Source organism: Bufo gargarizans, chromosome 1 (assembly GCF_014858855.1).
Source record: "Bufo gargarizans isolate SCDJY-AF-19 chromosome 1, ASM1485885v1, whole genome shotgun sequence".
Classification (NCBI taxonomy): Eukaryota; Metazoa; Chordata; class Amphibia; order Anura; family Bufonidae; genus Bufo; species Bufo gargarizans.
Window position 1 is genome coordinate 243251079 of NC_058080.1, and position 19590 is coordinate 243270668.

The following is a 19590-nucleotide window of genomic DNA, read 5'->3' on the forward strand; positions in this document are numbered from 1 at the left end:
CATGTGCTGTCCGCATATGTAGGTCCATTCCGCGGTCCCACAAAAATGATAGAACATGACCTACTCTTGCAGACAAGGATATGACATTTCTACAGAAGTTTGAAAAAAATGGTGGCATGCACATGGCTGGGTTCAGTGTTTTGCGGATCCACGAGTTACAGACAGCAAAATCAATATGGTCATATGCATGAGGCGATATATTAAATTGGTTGGCCAGTTTCCTAAATTGATGACCTATAACAGATGAAGAGGGGTCCAACTTCAGGCACCCACACCAATCAGCTGTTTAAAGAGAACGCAGCACCGTATTCTCTTCACTCGGTACCTGCTTACCTTCAACATCAGCAGTAAATAGGTGTAATTGCAGCTCCTCCGTTTCATTCACATCAATGGGGGAGGAGCTGGAGTGTAAATGTTCCTTCCCACTTAAAGTTAATGGAATGGATGAGCTGCATTTACACCTGCCCGCCACTGCGATGTCATCGATCAGCAGGTAAACAAGGTGAAGAGAATGCAGACCTGACACAAGCGCTGTGTTCTCTTCCAAAAGCTGGTCGGCAGGGTGCCCATCTAAGGATAGGTCATCAATATAGGAAACAAGCCAACCCATTTAATTACCTTACCTTGTGGAGACATTTATGCGCCTCTCCACTTAAATTTTTTTTTTACATTAGTTGGGAAACGAACATAACACTTGCATGGTGCCACCCTTTTCATCTTCAAATCTGTTCATTCTTGGGCTCCTCTTCTGTCATCCAAGATGGCCACTGCTTCTCAGATTATCCAATGCACAATGTGCATCACTAGTCCCCTTGGACTGGTCAGAACTGTTTACATGAGCAGTGCTGGCCAGTCCTAGGACAGCAGGAAATGTCCTGGTCTACCAAATGCACCAGATAGTCTGAGAAGCTATGCCAGCAATTGGCTGATCTGTAGCTGAAAAGGAGGGCAGAAGATACAGATGAGGCTAGTCTTATTTTGACACCAGCTTTGCTAGGATGGTCACTTTAATGCCATGTCTTGTATTACTGTAATGTGTTTCTGTTGCTCCAACGTGTTAATCCTGTCAAAATAACAGTAAGTTATTCTGTTCACTCCCAAGTTAGTGAATTTTTATTTCTTGAACCAGGGCTGCTTTAAATGTGTTTTGGGGGAAATCCCATTTAAATGGGTTCCTCAGGCTATTTTTTCAGATGTCCTGTGGAAAGATGGTGGTTGGGTTAATACTTACCGATCCCTCACTCCGCTGAGGTCGCCTTCCCCAATGTGCTCATACAGGCTGCGGGCTCTTCTGCCCGGGTCCTGATCAGATGTATGCAGTTCTAGACGCAAGTAACAAGAAAAAAAGGGCACACATTCGGTCGGGAACCGGGTGGCAGAGCCTGCAGCCTGTGTGAGCGGTATCTGTCCAGCTGAAAACTGGCATTTACACCAGAAACCCACTGGATCCCATCATAGTGAAATTGGATCCTGTGGTGCATGGCTATGCCAGAAATGGTGTCCTCTGCTGGAACAGAATATCAGAGTACACAAGGGAGGCGTGAATGAAGCCTTATCAATTTTTTATTTTTTTTTAACTATAAAACTGGATCCCAAAAAAGGAGCGGCAGTAACAGAAATCTGATTACCTTGGCAGTGTTCAGGGCTGCTCCATATCCAGTGGAAACACCACAGCCCAGCAGACAGACTTTGTCCAGAGGAGCAGAGTCCTCTATTTTAGCAACAGAGATGTCAGCAACAACTGTGTATTCAGAGAAGGTGCTGGTGCCCATAAAGTGAAAAATCTGCTGCCCTTTGCAAGTAAACCTGCTGGTACCGTCAGGCATAAAACCACGACCTTGAGTAATCCTGTGACAAGCAGCAAACACACAATTCCAGCGTCAGACCACGAAAAACAGATACAATGATGTACAAAGGAATAATAAGCGTCTCACTCGGTGACCACCAGGAGTGGACCGGTAAAACCTGGTGCCCACAGGAGAAATACTACGTGTGATTAGCTGGCTGCCTAGGTGTCTGTAATATAGTAAGTAGTTCATGGTGTAAAATGGCGCACATATCAAATAACATCTGTGTTACATTGTGCACTATTAGGTCTGATATGGATTATTGATAACATATTACAAGCTCTGTTCACATTAGTGCAGTATACAGATTACAGCTAGGGCCCGCAGCATATTTTAACCCCTTAACTGAACTGCACCACAACAGATTTTATTTCCTGCCCTTTATACCATGTATTGGTTTTAGACGTATTGTTATCTGATGTGGTCGTTTTTGTTGTACATACTACAGTAGTAGAGCGAGTCAGCTCATTTTTAAAATACAAAACAGATGCAGTATTTCTAGTACAATAAACGACGCTGGAGCAACCAGCAATATAAATCTGCTTATGAAAGCGGTCTTTCATCAAGCACCAATGCTCCCATGCTGGTCAGTCAGCAACCAGAATATACATTGCAGTCAGGTGCTAGTTCCTGCTGTGCAAGGTACATTTCTGTCATGTTAATGTTGCAGGTACACCAGCGAGATCAGTGGCAGGACTGTATTACACAGCCCTGCTCCCAGGACCGGAGAATACTCTAATCCTGGCAGTTCAACTTCTCAGATGCCAAGGCCAATAGTGACCACAGTATCTAAACAGTTAGGCCTCATGCACACGACCGTTGTGTGCATCCATGTCCGTTGTTCCATTTTCCGTGATTTTCTGCAGACCCATTGACTTTCAATGGGTCCGCTGAAAACTCGGAAAATGCACCGTTGTTCATCCGCGTCAGTGTTTCCTGTCCGTCAAAAAAAATAAGACCCATCCTATTTTTTGGACGGACAACGGTTCACGGACCCATTTAAGTCAATGGGTCCGTGAAAAAACACGGATGCACACAAGATTGTCACCCGCATCAGTGATCCGTAGGCTACTTTCATATAGACGGATCCGAAGATCCGTCTGCATAAAAGATTTTTCAGAGCTGAGTTTTCACTTCGGGAAAACTCAGATCCGACAGTATATTCTAACACAGAGGCATTCCCATAGTGATGACCCCCCTCCCTCCCCAGTTTTAAATTCATTGGTGGCCAGTGCGGCCCCCCCTCCCTCCCCTGTATTCATTTCATTGGTGGCCAGTGCGGCCCCCCCTCCCTCCACTGTATTAATTTCATTGTTAGCCAGTGCGCCCCCCCCCCCCCCCAACCCCCCTTCCTCTACTGTATTAATTTCATTGGTGGCCAGTGCGCCCCCCCCCCCCTCCCTCCCTCTACTGTATTAATTTCAGTAGAGGGAGGGGGGGGCACACTGGCCACCAATGAAATTAATACAGTAGAGGGAGGGAGGGAGGAAGGGGGGAGGGGGGGAGGCCGCAATTAAATTAATACAGTAGAGGGGGGCCATCAATGAATTTAAAACTGGGGAGGGAGGGGGGCACCTGAGGGGTTAATTGTGCGGATCACAGCCCCCTGTAAGAGATCGGATACTGCCAGGAGGGGGCAGTCATGTACACAGTTCTTAGTATATTCTAACTTGAAGCGTCCCCATCACCATGGGAACGCCTCTGTTAGAATATACTGTCGGATCTGAGTTTTTACGATGTAACTCAAATCCGATGGTATATTCTAACATAGAGGCGTTCCTATGGTGATGGGGACGCTTCAAGTTAAAATATACCATCGGATTGGAGAAAACTCCGATAGGGACTCCTGACTTTACATTGAAAGTCAATGGGGGACGGATCAGTTTGCAATTGCACCATATTGTGTCAACGTCAAACGGATCCGTCTCCATTGACTTGCATTGTAAATCAGGACGGATCCGTTTGTCTCCGCACGGCCAGGCGGACACCAAAACGACTTTTTTAAACTTTCCTTCATGTCTGGTGATCCTCCAAAAATCACGGAAGACACATGGAAGAAAAAACCGACGCGGATCACGGAACAACGGAACCCTGTTTTGCGGACCGTGAAAAAAATACTGTCATGTGCATGAGGCCTTATACAGAGAAGCAATTTCCTCGGTTTGTCCCTCTTGCTCCTCCACAACATGAAGCAGCATCAGGGCAGCTGGAGGCCAATCTACAGAGGCTTAGATACAGCCAGAAGCAGGGTATAATAAGCTGCCTGTCAGTATAAAACTGACACTTATACACTGCAATAGTGAAGTACTGCAGTGTATTATTTCAGTGATCAGTGTGTCATAATTTCCAGGGCACCTACACCACATATGGATTAAACAGCGTTTCTTTAGCTGGTAAAAGTCACAACAAAAGAACAAAGGTACCATTGGAATCATGGGTAGTTATGCTAGAGCCACATGTAAGCAGTGTGTAATGTCCAAATTTGGTGACAGACTCCCTTTAAATAAAAACAAATAAAAAAAAAAATTAAAAAAAGTGAAAAAATGTAAACGGGAATATATACACAAGAAATAAAGAAAAAAACTTTGCCCTGCAAAAAGATAAAATAAAAATAAAAATCACCTACATAATGGATATAATCTAACCTGTACCTTGAGTGATGCAAAAAAATAAAATAAAAAAAATACACCAATGTTACATCTGGTAACTGTCCCTGCCTTCTCTCTGGGATGCCCTGCTGTCACTGACAGCGGGCAACCCGCTCTGCAGCTGCCTCCCAAAACCCATAATAAAAAGTGATTAAAAAGTCAGATGTACCTCAAATCTTACCAATGAAAAATCAAGCCCATTGAAAAAAGTAAAGTTATGGCTCCAAGAATATGGTGCCAAAAAACAAACACCTTTATTAACCACTTCACATCCATGCCATTTGCCCCCTTTCTCACCAGGCCAAATTTTCCAAATCTGACATATGTCACTTTATGTGGTGTCACTTATCCAAGCCATTCAGAGATTGTTTTCTCGTGACACATTGTACTTCATGACAGTCATAAATTTGAGTCAATATATTTCACCATCCCAAATTTATTGTTTTCTCGTGACACATTGTACTTCATGACAGTCATAAATTTGAGTCAATATATTTCACCATCCCAAATTTACCAATAAAAATAATAATAATAATAATAATAATAATGCAATTTTAAAAATGTATATTCCTCTGCTTTTAAAACAGAAAGTGATTCCTCATAAAATATTACTTAACATTCCCCATATGTCTCTTATTTTGGCATCATTTTGTAAAGGTCATTTTTTATTTTATTTTTTAGGACTTTAGAAGGTTTACAATTTTAGAAGCGATTCTTAATCTTAAATTTTTTAAAGGACCAGTTCAGGTCTGAAGTCACTTTGTGGGGCTTACATAGTAGAGACCCCCCCCCCCATCACCCCTCAAGTTACTTAAAACTTATTTTACAAAATTTTGTTAACCCTTTAAGTGTTCAACAACAAATAAAGGAAAATGGAGAGCAAATTTTTTAATTTCACTTTTTTGGCAGATTTTCCATTTCAATCAATTTTCTTCTTTAACACATCGAGGGTTAAAAGCCAAACAAAATTCAATATTACCCCGATTCTGCGGTTTACAGAAACACCCCACATGTGGTCGTAAACTGATGTAAGGGCACACGGCAGGGCGCAGAAGAAAAGGAACGCCATATGGTTTTTGGAAGGCAGATTTTGCTGAACTGGTTTTTAGATGCCATGTCCCATTTGAAGCCCCCCTGATGCACCCTTACAGTAGAAACTCCCAAAAAGTGACCCCATTTTGGAAACTAGGGGATAAGGTGCCAGTTTTATTGGTAATATTTTGGGGTTCATATGATTTTTTATTGCTCTATTAAGTTTTTTTGTGAGGCAAGGTAACAAAAAAAAGGCTGTTTTGGCACGGTTTTAATTTTTACAACATTCATCTGACAGGGTAGATCATGTGCTATTTTTATAGAGCAGGTTGTTAAAGACGCAATGATATCAAATAGGTCTTTCTTTCTTTGTTTCAGTTTTACATAAAAGCATTTTTGAAAGAAAATTATGTTTTTGTGTCTCCATATTCTGAACGCCATATTTTTTTTATTTTTATGCCAATCGTCTTGTGCAGGGGCTCGTTTTTTGCAAGAAGAGTTGACGATTTTATCGGTAACATTTTTGGGTACGTATGATCATTCATTATAACACTATGTGGCAAGGTGACCAAAAATTGGTTGTTTAAGCACAGTTATTTATTTATTTATTTTTACAGCGTTCACCTTAGAGGTTAGGTCATGTGACATTTTTATAGAGCAGATCATTACGGACATGGCGATACCTAATATGTATACTTCTTATTTATTTAAAGTTTTAAACAATAATAGCATTTTTTAAACAAAAAAAGATGTCTCCATAGTCTGAGAGCCATAGTTTTTTATTTATTTTTTGACCGATTGTCTTAGTAAGGGTCTCATTTTTTTTGTGGGATGAGGCGAGTTTGATTGGTACTATTTTGGGGGGCATACACCTTTTGATCGCTTGGTGTTGCACTTTATGTGATGTTAGGTGACAAGAAAAAAAAAAAAAGCTTTTTTGGCACAGTTTTTTTTTTTTATGGCGTTTACCCGAGGGGTTAGGTCATGTGATATTTTTATAGAGCTGTTTGTTACAGACGCGGCGATAACTAAGATGTATATATTTTTTTTTATTTCACTTTAACACAATACTAGCATTTTTTAAACAAATAAACTATGTTTCAATGTGTCCATGTTCTGAGAGCTATATTTTTTTAATTTTCAGCAATTTTCTTATGTAGGGACTCTTTGCAGAATGAGGTGACTGTTTTATTGTTACTATTTTTTGGGACATACGCCTTTTTGATCACTTTGTGTTGCACTTTTTGTGATGTAAGGTGACAAATCGCTTTTTTTTAACAGTTTATAATTTTTTTTTTTTTTTTATGGCGTTTATTGGACTGGGTGGATCATGTGATAATTTTATAGAGCCAACCGTCACGGACGCGGCAATACTAAATATGTATTATTTTATTTCTATTTTACATTTTTTTTATTTTTTTATTCCTTACTTGGGGATTTTTTTATTTTTATTTTTTTACATATAAAACCTTTTTTTATTTTAACACTTTTTTTATTTTACACTTTGCATCCCCCATAAGGTCATACAAGACCTCTGGGGGACATTTAACTTCACTTTTTTCCCCCACTATTGATTTCTCCTGTAACTGAGGCTGACATATTAACCCCAGTTACACGGGAAATACACCCCCCAGAGAGGCTGTACAGCCTCAGTGCAGAGCTGATCGAGGTCTGTGGAAGACCCGACAGCTCCTGCACTCTCCCGGCCCCAGCGGTCACATAGCGCTAGCTTGCCCCATAAAGTGTGATAATGAATGATGATAAAAAAAATAAAAAATAAATCATATGTAATTGGTAACAATAAAAACTCAACTCTTCCTGCAAAAAAAGAGCCCCGGAACAAGACGATCAACAGAATTTTTTTTCAAATAAATTACATTCAGAAAATGGAGACACAAAAACATAATTTTTCAAAAATGCTTTATGTAAAACTGAAACAAAGAAAGCGGACATATTTTTATATCATTGCGTCCGCAACAACCTGCTCTATAAATAGCACATGATATAACCTGTCAGATGAACTGTAAAAAACTAAAACTGTGCCAGAACAGCCATTTTTTGGTTACCTCGCCTCACAAAAATTGTACCGTAATATAGCGCGATCAAAAATCATATGTACCTCAAAATAATACCAATAAAACTGTCACCTTATCCCGTAGTTTCCAAAATAGGGTCACTTTTTGGGAGTTTCTATTGTAGGGTGTATCGGGGGGCTTCAAATGGGACATGGTGTCTAAAAACTAGTCCAGCAAAATCTGCCTGCCAAAAACCATATGGCGCTCCTTTTCTTCTGCGCCCTTTCATCAGTTTACAGAGTTTTTGTTAGGCCTCATGCACACGACCGTTGTGTGCATCCGTGGCCGTTGTGCCGTTTTTTTTCGCGGACCCATTGACTTTCAATGGGTCTGTGGAAAAATCGGAAAATGCACCGTTTTGCAGCCGAGACCGTGATCCGTGTATCCTGTCCGTCAAAAAAATATGACCTGTCCTATTTTTTTTGTCGGACAACGGTTCACGGACCCATTCAAGTCAATGGGTCCGTGAAAGAACACGGATGCACACAAGATTGGCATCCGTGTCCGTGATCCGTGCCGTAGGTTACTTTCATACAGACGGCTCCGAAGATCCGTCTGTATAAAAGCTTTTTCAGATCTAAGTTTTCACTTCGTGAAAACTCATATCCGACAGTATATTCTAACACAGAGGCGTTCCCATGGTGATGGGGACACTTCTAGTTAGAATACACTACAAACTGTGTACAAGACTGCCCCCTGCTGCCTGGCAGCCCCCAATCTCTTACAGGGGGCCGTGATCAGCACAATTAACCCCTTCAGGTGCGGCACCTGAAGGGGTTAATTGTACTATCATATCCCCCTGTAAGAGATCAGGGCTGCCAGGCAGCAGGGGGCAGACCCCCCCCCCCTCCCCAGTTTAAATATCATTGGTGGCCACTGCGGCCCCCCCCCCCCATGTAATAATTCGTTGGTGGCACAGTGTGCGCCCCCCCCCCCCCTTCCTCCCTCTATTGTAATAATTTGTTGGTGGCACAGTGTGCGCCCCCCCCTTCCTCCCTCTATTGTATTAATTCGTTGGTGGCACAGTGTGCGCCCCCCCCTTCCTCCCTCTATTGTATTAATTCGTTGGTGGCACAGTGTGCACCCCCCCCTTCCTCCCTCTATTGTATTAATTCGTTGGTGGCACAGTGTGCACCCCCCATCGGCCCCCCCTCCCTCTATAGCATTAACAACATTGGTGGCCAGTGTGCGGCCTCCCATCTCCCCCCCCGCGATCATTGGTGACAGTGGAGTTCCGATCGAAGTCCCAGTTTAATCGCTGGGGCTCCGACCGGTAACCATGGCAACCAGGACGCTACTGCAGTCCTGGTTGCCATGGTTACTTAGCAATAGTACAATAGTAGAAGATTCATACTTACCTGGGAGCTGCGATGTTAGTGTCCGGCCGGGAGCTCCATCTACTTGTAAGTGACAGGTCTGTGCGGCGCATTGCTAAATGAACTGTCACTTACCAGTAGGTGGAGCTCCCGGCCGGACACAGACATCGCAGCTCCCAGGCAAGTATGAATCTTTTACTATTGTACTATTGCTAAGTAACCATGGCAACCAGGGCTGCAGTAGCGTCCTGGTTGCCATGGTTACCGATCGGAGCCCCAGCGATTAAACTGGGACTCCGATCGGAACTCCGCTGCCACCAATGATTGGGGGGGGGGGGGGGGATAGGAGGCCGCACACTGGCCACCAATGTTGTTAATGCTATAGAGGGAGGGGGGGCGCTCACTGATTTTCGTAAAAATTTAAAGAATTGCTTCTAAAAACCAAAAAATGATAATTACACTTTCTGGTAAATGGATTTTCCAGAACCCATTACAGCACCATAGAGATATGGATCTGCCCCCACAATTGGACAGGAAGCCTCAGAGCAATAAAAAGGGGAACACCCACTTCCTCCCTCAGTGTTGATTCCAGAGTAGATCAGTAGGAGCTGTACAAATCGAATTCCTATTACTTCATTCTTCCCTTTTTTTTTTTTACTTGAAAGACAGAAACAATTCTCATCAACCATAAGCATCAGGGAGGGAATTAGAGGGGTGTTGTCATGGGTTCTGGAAAATCCAAATTACCGGTAAGTGTAATTATCATTTTTCCCTTCAGCCAAGTTGGATCAATAACATCCCAAAACCTAGTAAATTTCAATACTAGAAATTATACTTAAAACCCAGCATAATCTCAAAAGAAATCTCATATGGGCTCCTCATCAAGTGTTTATCAAAATAATCATAACAGATTTAACAAAACATTTTAGAGAAGTACCGTATTTTTTCGCCCTATAAAGGCGCACCTAGGTTTTTGAGGACGAAAATAAGAAAAAAATTTGAACCAAAAGGTGTGCTTTTGGTGGGTTTTGATCTAATGGCGGTGTGTGGATGGCACCGTTATGGAGGGGGATCATTGTGGCGGCATCTGTGGATGACACATATATAGCATCTTATCTAATGTGTCATCCACAGATCCCCCATAACAGTGTCCCTGTGTAGTGAATGGGGCCCGGCATCTGGCTCTGTAATGGCAGCGGGGCCCGATGCAGTCACTGTATTCTACTACACCGGGCCCCGCTCACTGTAGTATAATCATATCCAACTTGTGGGTATTGTTAAAGTATTCAAATCATCTTAAATCCAGCGCTGTACTACTAACTACTAACTTCTTGGCAGTCAGGAGGCTGGGCGGGCAGGCACTCGCAGCGTGACTCACTACGTCAGGCACCTGCGCCGCCTGCTTCATTCATAAAGTGGGCAGAGCAGGCGCATGACGTAGTGAGCTACGCTGCGAGCGCCCGCCCGGCCTCCTGACTACCAAGAAGTTAGTAGTACAGTGCTGGATTTAAGATGATTTAAATACTTTAACAATACCCACAAGTTGGATATGATTATACTACAGTGTGTAGTAGAATACAGTGACTGCATCGGGCCCCGCTGCCATTACAGAACCAGATGCCGGCCCCTAGCCCCTCCTCCTTCTCAGCCGATACACCCGACGGTCGCAGCATTCGACCTATAAGACGCACTGCTATCTCCCCCCCCCCCAACTTTTTTGGGCCGGGTGGGGGGGGGGGGGGAGATTGCGTCTTATAAGGCGAGATTCCTTTGGTGCAGAATATATTGCGAGACAGATGCTGTGATCCAAGATCCACTGGAGGCCCTTTGTTACATTTGCCAGGAGAACTTCAGACATCAAAATCTCCAAATTTACTCGCAATCTGGCATCCATGATGGAACCCTACCGTGGCATCCATCCCCTGGAAGAGCTCACGGATCTGCCGCAAGAGGTCCAAAGAGCTCCTTGGACCCTTCAGACTTCATAGGGTCCCCACTGCCGGGAACTACCGCTCGAAGGACCCTAGCAGATAACCGCTGACCCTCCAGGGGCTCCCTGGGAAGTTCTAGATCGGCACCAAGTATTTATAGGGTTTTGCTGGTGCGCCATACCCCCTGTATGCCATCCAGACTAAATGTTCCAGCCTATCTTCTTACTCCCACTAGGAGCCATATAGGGCTTTTTTGGTACGCAAAATGTCCTGGAGGCCATCCAAACAATATGGTCCTGCCCATATCCTCATTCCCAACAAGGAGGCTTATAGGGCTTTGCTGGTACGCCATACCTTCTGTAGGCCATCCAAGCAATATGGTCCGGACCATCTTCTCCCTCCCCACCAGGAGCATTATAGGGCTTTGTTGGAGTGCTATGCTTATTGTAGACCATTAAACTACAAATTGACAACAAGACATGGCCACAGAACTAGTTAACCCTGCCGACTAGGCACAGGCGCTCAGCCGACCAGGCGTTCAACCAAGCAGGCATAGATGCAAAGGTGTTCAGCCAGAAAGGCATCAGTATTCAGCCAAACCAACATAAAATCAAAAGGCATTCAGCCAGGAAGTCCCCGAAGAAGTGTTCCAAAGTTATTACCACATAAAGTGACACGTCAGATTTGAAAAACAAATGAATGAGAAAAATAAAATAAAAATTAGAAAAATAAATACGTATACTATATGGCAAAAAGTACAAAAACTCTGACCACCACATGTACAACGCTTACTGAACTAATATAAATATGGGCTCCTGTTGATACTATACAGTCTGCACTCCTCTGGGAAGAATTTCCAAAAGACTTTAGAGCATGTCTTTAGGAGCTTGTACCCATTCGGTCTAAAAAGCATCTTGTTGTGGTTCTTTGCAAGCCACTCCAGGTCCTCCACACCAAACCTCTCAAGCCAAGTGCGCATGGAAATCACCTTGTGCACAGTAATGCTGGAACAAGAGTCTTCCACATAATTGCTGCTACCAAGCTGGAAGCATTCGATGGTCTTTATATACTGTAGCATAAACTTCACTGGAAATAAGGGGCCTAGCCCAAAACCTGAGCCACAGACCCATACCATTACCCTCCTCCTCTACCAAATTCTATAGTAGGTGCCATGCATTCTGGTAGTAGTGTTCTCTCGGCATCCACCAAAACAGTGAAACATGATTCACCATTCAAGAGAACATATTTCCACTGCTCTGTGCTTTACACCACTTCAGCCAACGCATGGCATTGTGCATGATGACCTTAAAAAGAGGACTTGTCAGCTCTCCTGACGTTTCTATTTTTAGTAAATAAATGCATTCTTTATTAATTTTGGAGCTTTTCTTAGAACTTTACACTGTGGTATCCCTCAGTTTTTTCTCCTAAAATGTAAGAATAAATTGACAACTGGGTGTTACTAGTTGGGGAAAGGGGGGGGGGGGGGGGTCCAAACACAGACCCTCTCTAATCAATGCTCAGACACACTACATTAAAATTTCAAGAAGGTCCTGAACCAAAGAAATTTCACAAATTGATAACAGGTAGCATCCAATGAGAGTGCCAGGTTTAAAGAGCTCTTCGATTACACTGCTGTGTGCTTGATTTCCTCTTATTATAGAGTATTACTGAAAAGCAAGAGATAGTCAGTGTTCCACAGGCACAAAAATTACCTGATCTTTTGACACAAGTTGGTTTTAGGGTTCACACAAAATTTACATTCCCCACATTGAGGAATATAAAGAGGAATAACTCTGTCTCCTGAAAAATACAAAATCACAGACCATGTTTTATATCTTACCAAGTAATGTCATACAACTAACAATTTATAAGCCTGCCTGTAACTAATCTGCATTTTACTTCCATCTACACATGCATCAGTGTATGCATCAAGTAAACCTATGTATTTCTGTAATATTAAAATAATGTCTAGGTACAGTATATGATTCTTGGACATCGCAAAATGGCTGCTCCACAAATGTAAAAAGAGTTAAAGCAATCCTAACCTTTCAACAAACTTTGCATTGATCAATAGTACAGCGTGTATACATGAGGAACCATTATATGACCTGTAACTAGCATTTTAGCAGTTCTCTCACTTGTATGCTAAACCCTTAGTTTGCAATTCTCCCAGACCTGGTGGGTGGAGACTAGCTGCCAATCACTGCACACAGAAAGTAGAGGAGAATCTGCTTCCTAACTTTTCACATTGACTAAGAAGCAGGCCCAGGATCATGGAGGTCACTTTAGAGACGTGATCTGTGTGATGTGAATAAGGCCTCTTTCACACGGGCGTCATATTTTTGGCCCGGATAAGAGGCGTGTGCGTTGCGGGAAAATGCGCGATTTTTCTGCGCGAGTGCAAAACATTGTCATGCGTTTTGCACTCGCGTGAGAAAAATCGCGCATGTTTGGTACCCAAACCTGAACTTCTTCACAGAAGTTCGGGCTTGGGATTGATGTTCTGTAGATTGTATTATTTTCCCTTATAATATGGTTATAAGGGAAAATAATAGCATTCTGAATACAGAATGCATAGTAAACTAGCGCTGGAAGGGTTAAAACAAAATAAAAAAATGGTTTAACTCACCTTAGTCCACTTGATCGCGGCCCGGCATCTGTCCTTTGTTGAATAGGACCTGTGGTGAGCATTGCAATAATTACAGGACCTTTGATGACGTCACTCCGGTCATCACATGGTACGTCACCATGGTAAAAGATCATGTGACGTATACCATGTGATGACCGGAGTGACGTCATCAAAGGTCCTGTAATTATTGCAATGCTCACCACAGGTCCTATTCAACAAAGGACAGATGCCAGGACGCGATCAAGTGGACTAAGGTGAGTTAAACCATTTTTTATTTTGTTTTAACCCTTCCAGCGCTAGTTTACTATGCATTCTGTATTCAGAATGCTATTATTTTCCCTTATAACCATGTTATAAGGGAAAATAATACAGTGAATAGACTGTCACCTAGCAACCATGCGTGAAAAATCGCACCGCATCCGCACTTGCTTGCGGATGCTATGCGATTTTCACGCACCCCATTCACTTCTATGGGGCCTGCGTCGCGTGAAAATCGCACAATATAGAGCATGCTGCGATTTTCACTCAACGCACAAGTGATGCGTGAAAATCACCGCTCATGTGCACAGCCCCATAGAAATGAATGGGTCAGGATTCAGTGCAGGTGCAATGCGTTCACTCGCCCGTGTGAAAGGGGCCTAAGAGCTTTTTCACACGAGTTTCCCTAGCAGTAATCACGCTCCGTGTGAGACAGGGATCGTGCAGTCTTCACTACAAAAGAATCCGACATTAGCATGATTGATAATGCTGTGTGCCTCTGCAAGACCTTTCTATAACAGAATTATACTGACATAAAGCTGTCAGTATGATTCTGGAGAAGAAAGGTCAGACAGAGGCACACAGCATTATCAAACATGATAATGCCCTACATTTCTGTAAGTCCAGAACGCAGGATCCCTCTCTCACATGGAGCGTGATTCCCGATATGGACACGCTCATGTGAAGGACCCCTAAGGCACTTAGCCTTAGACAGAAACTGACTATTTAGCTGGTGCAGTCCCTTTGGCTGTATTTCTCTCTCGGTCTCATTCCTCCCCCTCCCCTCTCCACAGACATCTATTGATGTGTGATCCGATACTGTCAGCTGGTCTATCTCAAAATGGACTTGGCAGAAATTTCTGAGAAAGTTAGTTTAGGAACCAAGGTGGGGAGCAGCTGATAAAGGGGGAACAAGACATTTTTCTCTAAGACATATTATAATGTTGCTTATGGTCACTTGTACTACTGATTTATGTAAAGTTGGGTGAAAAGTTAGTGACCATTTAAAAGCTACAGTATGTTCACCTTTGCAATTATCTTTTGTATGCTCTAAAGCAGGGGTGCACAACCTTTTCTGGTTGGGGGCCACATTGTCAACCTGAAACAATTCCAAGGGCCAAAAATAATCTTTAAAGGGGTACTACCAAGTGAAATACTATATTTATGGCATATTGAACACACAGTATATATTCTAAATGTCTAGTTACACTTCTAGTACTCCCATCTAAAGGGACCATACATGAAAGATTCATGTGAGCAGCCAAAGATAGACATATATGTCTGCTACCAGATGGCTGGGGACCGCATAGAATGGTATTGAGGGCCGCATGTGGCCCCCGGGCCGCAGGTTGTGCACCCCTGCTCTAAAGCATCTAAAATTTAAAAACAAATAAACCCGTTCCCGAAATCGGCCATATATGTAGGATGGAGCTGGCTGCTGCAGCACTGGAGTGACTGCGGACAGAGCTATTCACTGCCCGTACATGAGTGACAGCTTCATACATCGGGCACACTCCACTCCTTATCTCAAGACTTTCCTGCTTTCCAGGACCATCCTGTAGATTTGTACTTACCGGCTTTAACTCTTGTAACACCTTCTCCTACACTTTCTACAATGCCAGCTCCTTCATGGCCAAGAATCACTGGGAAACATCCTTCAGGGTCAGCACCACTTAGAGTATAGGCATCAGTGTGGCAAACAGCTGTGGACACAATCTACAAATATTCAAGGGGGTGTCACTTGTGATTTCATATAGGAAGCATCAGATAATACACCTCTAAACTTCATTTATGTGATTCAGTATGTAGATCAATCAACAGCATTAAAGGCTATGGACACCATTGGAGGCATTTATTTATTACTGCATTCTACTTATTTTAGGCTACAAATCGTTTATTCAATTGGGTTTTATAAAAAAAAATTCAGGCCTTTTCTCTGTACAGATGTCAGTCTCTGTGTACTTCCAGAGTAGCAGGCTTTCTGTTCACAGCGAGTCCTGTCAGATAGAAGCCCTGATGGCTCATGTGTAGCCCTCATCTCTGATCTCCTAACAGCTCATAAACACTTATTTAAGATGAGAATTTATCAGTTTGATGAGAACTGAGCTATAGTGAGTGTTTGAGATGTTAGGAGATCAGAGATAAGGCTACACGAGCCATCAGGGCTTCTATCTGACAGGACTCGCTGTGTAAAATAAGTTAGAATGCAATGATTAAAAAAACGCCCCAAAAGGGAACCTGTGAGAAGCTTGTAGCTCTCGAAACCTCCACCCCAAGCTGACTGCCACACTTCTGGGCTTTCTAAAAAGGTGTTAATATCAGCCAAAGCAGATACAGGAGTTAAAAACCAACAGAATAATAGGAAAAAAACGGAATATTCCATACTTGTGCTATAGGCTAATTATCTATGTGGAGTCAAGGAAGTGGAGATGCTCAGGAAAGAAATCAAGCTCTAACGCCACCCAATGTGGCTTGATTGATATCCCTGAGGAAGGAGTCAAGGTCAGTAGACCCCAGCTTCGTTGTGCCGGAACTAGAAGACAATGGCGCATGCATAGGATTTCAGATGAGCTAGGGAAACGGTTCTCAGTCCTCAGGGACCTCAATCAAGCCAAATTGGGCAGGATTAAGACATGGCCAGCCTACTTCTCTCCTGAGCATGCATACCTCACTCAAGGGAATACAGCCGAATGGAGCGAGTACTTGTAATTACACTACGCTGCCGCAGCAAGTGTAATGGAGAGGAGGCAGCACTTGCATGGAGCTGATTGGCGGGGGTGCTGGGAGCCGGACCCCTGCTGATCAGATACTGAACCCCTTCACAGTGCATAGTAATACAGGTTTCCCTGCCTGTATCCACATGGAGATGTATAATATTTCATTGTGACCCATGGTTTCACTGAATTACTGCAAACAGTAAGGTAATAAAAGACTACATTTATGGTTACTCATTCCTGCCCCTATAAAACTGTTCCTGCTGCAATCATACTACTATAAATACAGAGGGCACTATGCAAAAAGTTACCTTAATGCGCACTTCATGAGCTTTGGGTGGCGCCACCTCTACATCTTCAATACTCAGAGGCTTCCCTGCCTCCCAGGCAACTGCTGCTTTGCATGTAATTACCTAAAATGAGAAATAATTAACACCCTTCCAGTTAAGACCATGATAAACTGCTTATCCAAATTATTTAAAAAAAAATCATCCCCCCCCCAGCCAACAGCTAAAATAAAACATTAAAATAATGCGTAGTTACAAGCTGTTACCCATACACTGCAAGTGACTGCAGCAGCCAATCACTGGCCTCAGAGGTCACGAGCCATATATAGTTAAGACTAGCAACTGGCTACATTGGCGCTTGTGTATACGGCACGGCACTACTGCAGCAAGAAGAATTAGAGCAGCAGTGCTGAAAGCGGCACAGGATAAAAATATACAGGGTCATTTATTATGCTGAAATATGCCTAAATTAGGCGTATTTCAGGCTTCAGGCGCAGATTGCGGCTCAAACAGTTAGTTGTGCTGCAACCTGCAACTTCTCCCTGCTCACACCAGGTCTAAAAAAAAAAAAAAAAAAAAAAAGGGAAGAAGAAGAAGAAGAAGGACGGGGACGGGATGACAAGCACAACTCATTTACTATTTTCTACGTCTGGTTTAGGGCTCATGCCCATGACCTTTGCCATACGGCTGCCCGAACACGGTGGGTCGGCAATACACAGGGCACCAGCCGTATGCATTCCACACCACTGATGCGGACTCATTCACTTGAATGGGTCTGCAATCATGGAGATGCGGTGCAGAACAGAACGGAACCACAGAACTTCCGTGGGGTTCTGTTCTTCCATTCCACAAAAAAGTAGTGCATGCACTACTTTTTTGCGGTGCAGACCACCGGATGTGGATCGCAGACCCCATTCAAGTGAACAGGTCCGCAATCCGCATGCAGCTGCCCCACGGTTGCGCCTGTGCATTGCTTACGCTCGTGGGCATGAGCCCTTAGGTGTAAAAAAATGGTCTAAATGTAAGACAACTAGAAAGCGGTCTTACATTTAGAAGTGGGGCTGGATACGCCGGTGCCTCATCATAACCTTGGCAATCCACAGCCAGCAATGGGGCTTCATTAAGACCGGCGTTTAGTAGTAAATGTGCCCCATAGCGTTTTATTATTTTATCACAATTGCTCCCTGTGGAGCAGTTATGTCACTATGGTCCTGTATCAGTAAGGTCATGCAGAGCCACACAGCATTATAAGTCAGTATAATGCCGTGCGCTCCTGCAAAAATAGCAGCGTTCATAACGGAGAATAACGCTCGCACACTGAGCGTGACTTCTGTACTGGACCTGCTCATCTGAAACAGCCCTTAGGGTCCTCATTTTAATGGTGTTGCTATGGGACATGCTGCGACGTGACCGTCGCAAGAAAATCCATCCAAGTCAAAAAATTTCTGCGACTGTCGCTCTGCAGTCTCAACATGTGGCATGTCGCACTGCAACACCATTGAAATACATTATAACACGTCACCGACTCACTGTGTAGCCGGACCTTTAGGGCTCAGGCACACAACCGTAAAACACGGATCTGCAAAAAATACAGATGGCGTCCGTGTGCATTCTGTATTTTGCTGAACAGCCGGCCCCTAATAGAACAGTCCTATCCTTGTCCGTAATGCAGACATGTTCTATCATTTTGCGGACGGCACATGGAGCACTGTCCACATCTTTTGCCGCCCCGTTGAAGTCGTGCCGGTTAAGCTGTGGATTCCTGCTAAGGATCTCACCCTTTGCAAATAAAATCTGCAGCAAACCCACCACAAAATCTAAGTCTGGACAAGAGCTATGTAGATTTTGCCACAAATCTGCAATGGATTTTCTACATCAAAGTAAGTCTGGTCTCTTACAGGTATGGCAACACATAGCAGGTCCGCTCGCTCATAGCAGGTCCACTCGCTCATAGCAGGTCCGCTCGCTCATAGCAGGTCCGCTCGCTCATAGCAGGTCCGCTCGCTCATAGCAGGTCCGCTCGCTCATAGCCTCTTCACCTGCAGCACTATCAACGTATGACTGCAGGTAATGGTCCAAACTGATGACACATTCCCTACTTTGCTGCTGCTGTGGATAGGGACGTGCGAACTTGTGTTCGATAACCCGAACCTCGCACGCCAAACTTAAAACACGACTTGGCTCATCCCTAGCTGTGGATAATCCGCAGCAGAATTGCATGCAGAAAATCACCATGATGATGCATTCACAAATCTCCACCACACCTTGCGGATTATTTCCATGTGCATCTGACATGTAATCCCATGGGCTATGGCCGCTCTCAGGGATTCACTGCCCTTTTCACACTGGGAGTACTGGAGAAAACCGCTGCGTTATTACACAGGGAGGGGCAAAAATAACAGATACTGCTACAGAAAAGCAAACATATTGTAGATGATAAAGCTGCATAGGTGCAGCCATTATCGCCCGCTCACCTTCCCCGCAGTGTCCATGGTCCACGCAGCACTGTGACACCCGTCACCAGCTCTACTCGCTGGATGTAGGCGCCCTGCACTTCAGCCACTTACAAGAGGAAGTCGTGGGAGCGCCCCCTGCTGTACGGAAGGACCCGAGCACGCCGTGCGGCTGCTCACACAATGCAGGCGGAGGCCGGGAACATGTGTAACACATAACCGCACCGCCCTCAGTACACGCTGGGCTCCTTCACACAGTTTTGTTCCTAGAGTTTTGGGGACCAAATAAAGCCTAAGAAAAAAACTTGATTAGCCGTTTTGTGTTTTTAAAACTTTTTTTTGAGTCATATAATGGGGGTCATTTGATAGTTCCTCCGCTGCAGTAGGATGTGGCTGATTT

General features: G+C 43.8%; 1 protein-coding gene across 1 annotated transcript in view; it reads right to left on the reverse strand.

Moving 5' to 3' along the window:
• LOC122944110 (alcohol dehydrogenase class-3) overlaps positions 1-19327 on the reverse strand; it is a 38565-nt gene extending 19238 nt beyond the window's left edge. Inside the window, exons 1-5 of the mRNA XM_044302346.1 lie at positions 19212-19327; positions 16762-16863; positions 15311-15452; positions 12562-12649; positions 1629-1848 (exon numbers count right to left, since the gene is read on the reverse strand). Coding sequence (XP_044158281.1) covers positions 1629-1848; positions 12562-12649; positions 15311-15452; positions 16762-16863; positions 19212-19229 — 570 coding nt within the window. The 5' untranslated portion in view covers positions 19230-19327. The remainder of the gene's footprint in view (positions 1-1628; positions 1849-12561; positions 12650-15310; positions 15453-16761; positions 16864-19211) is intronic.
• Between the last annotated feature and the right edge of the window lie 263 nt (positions 19328-19590).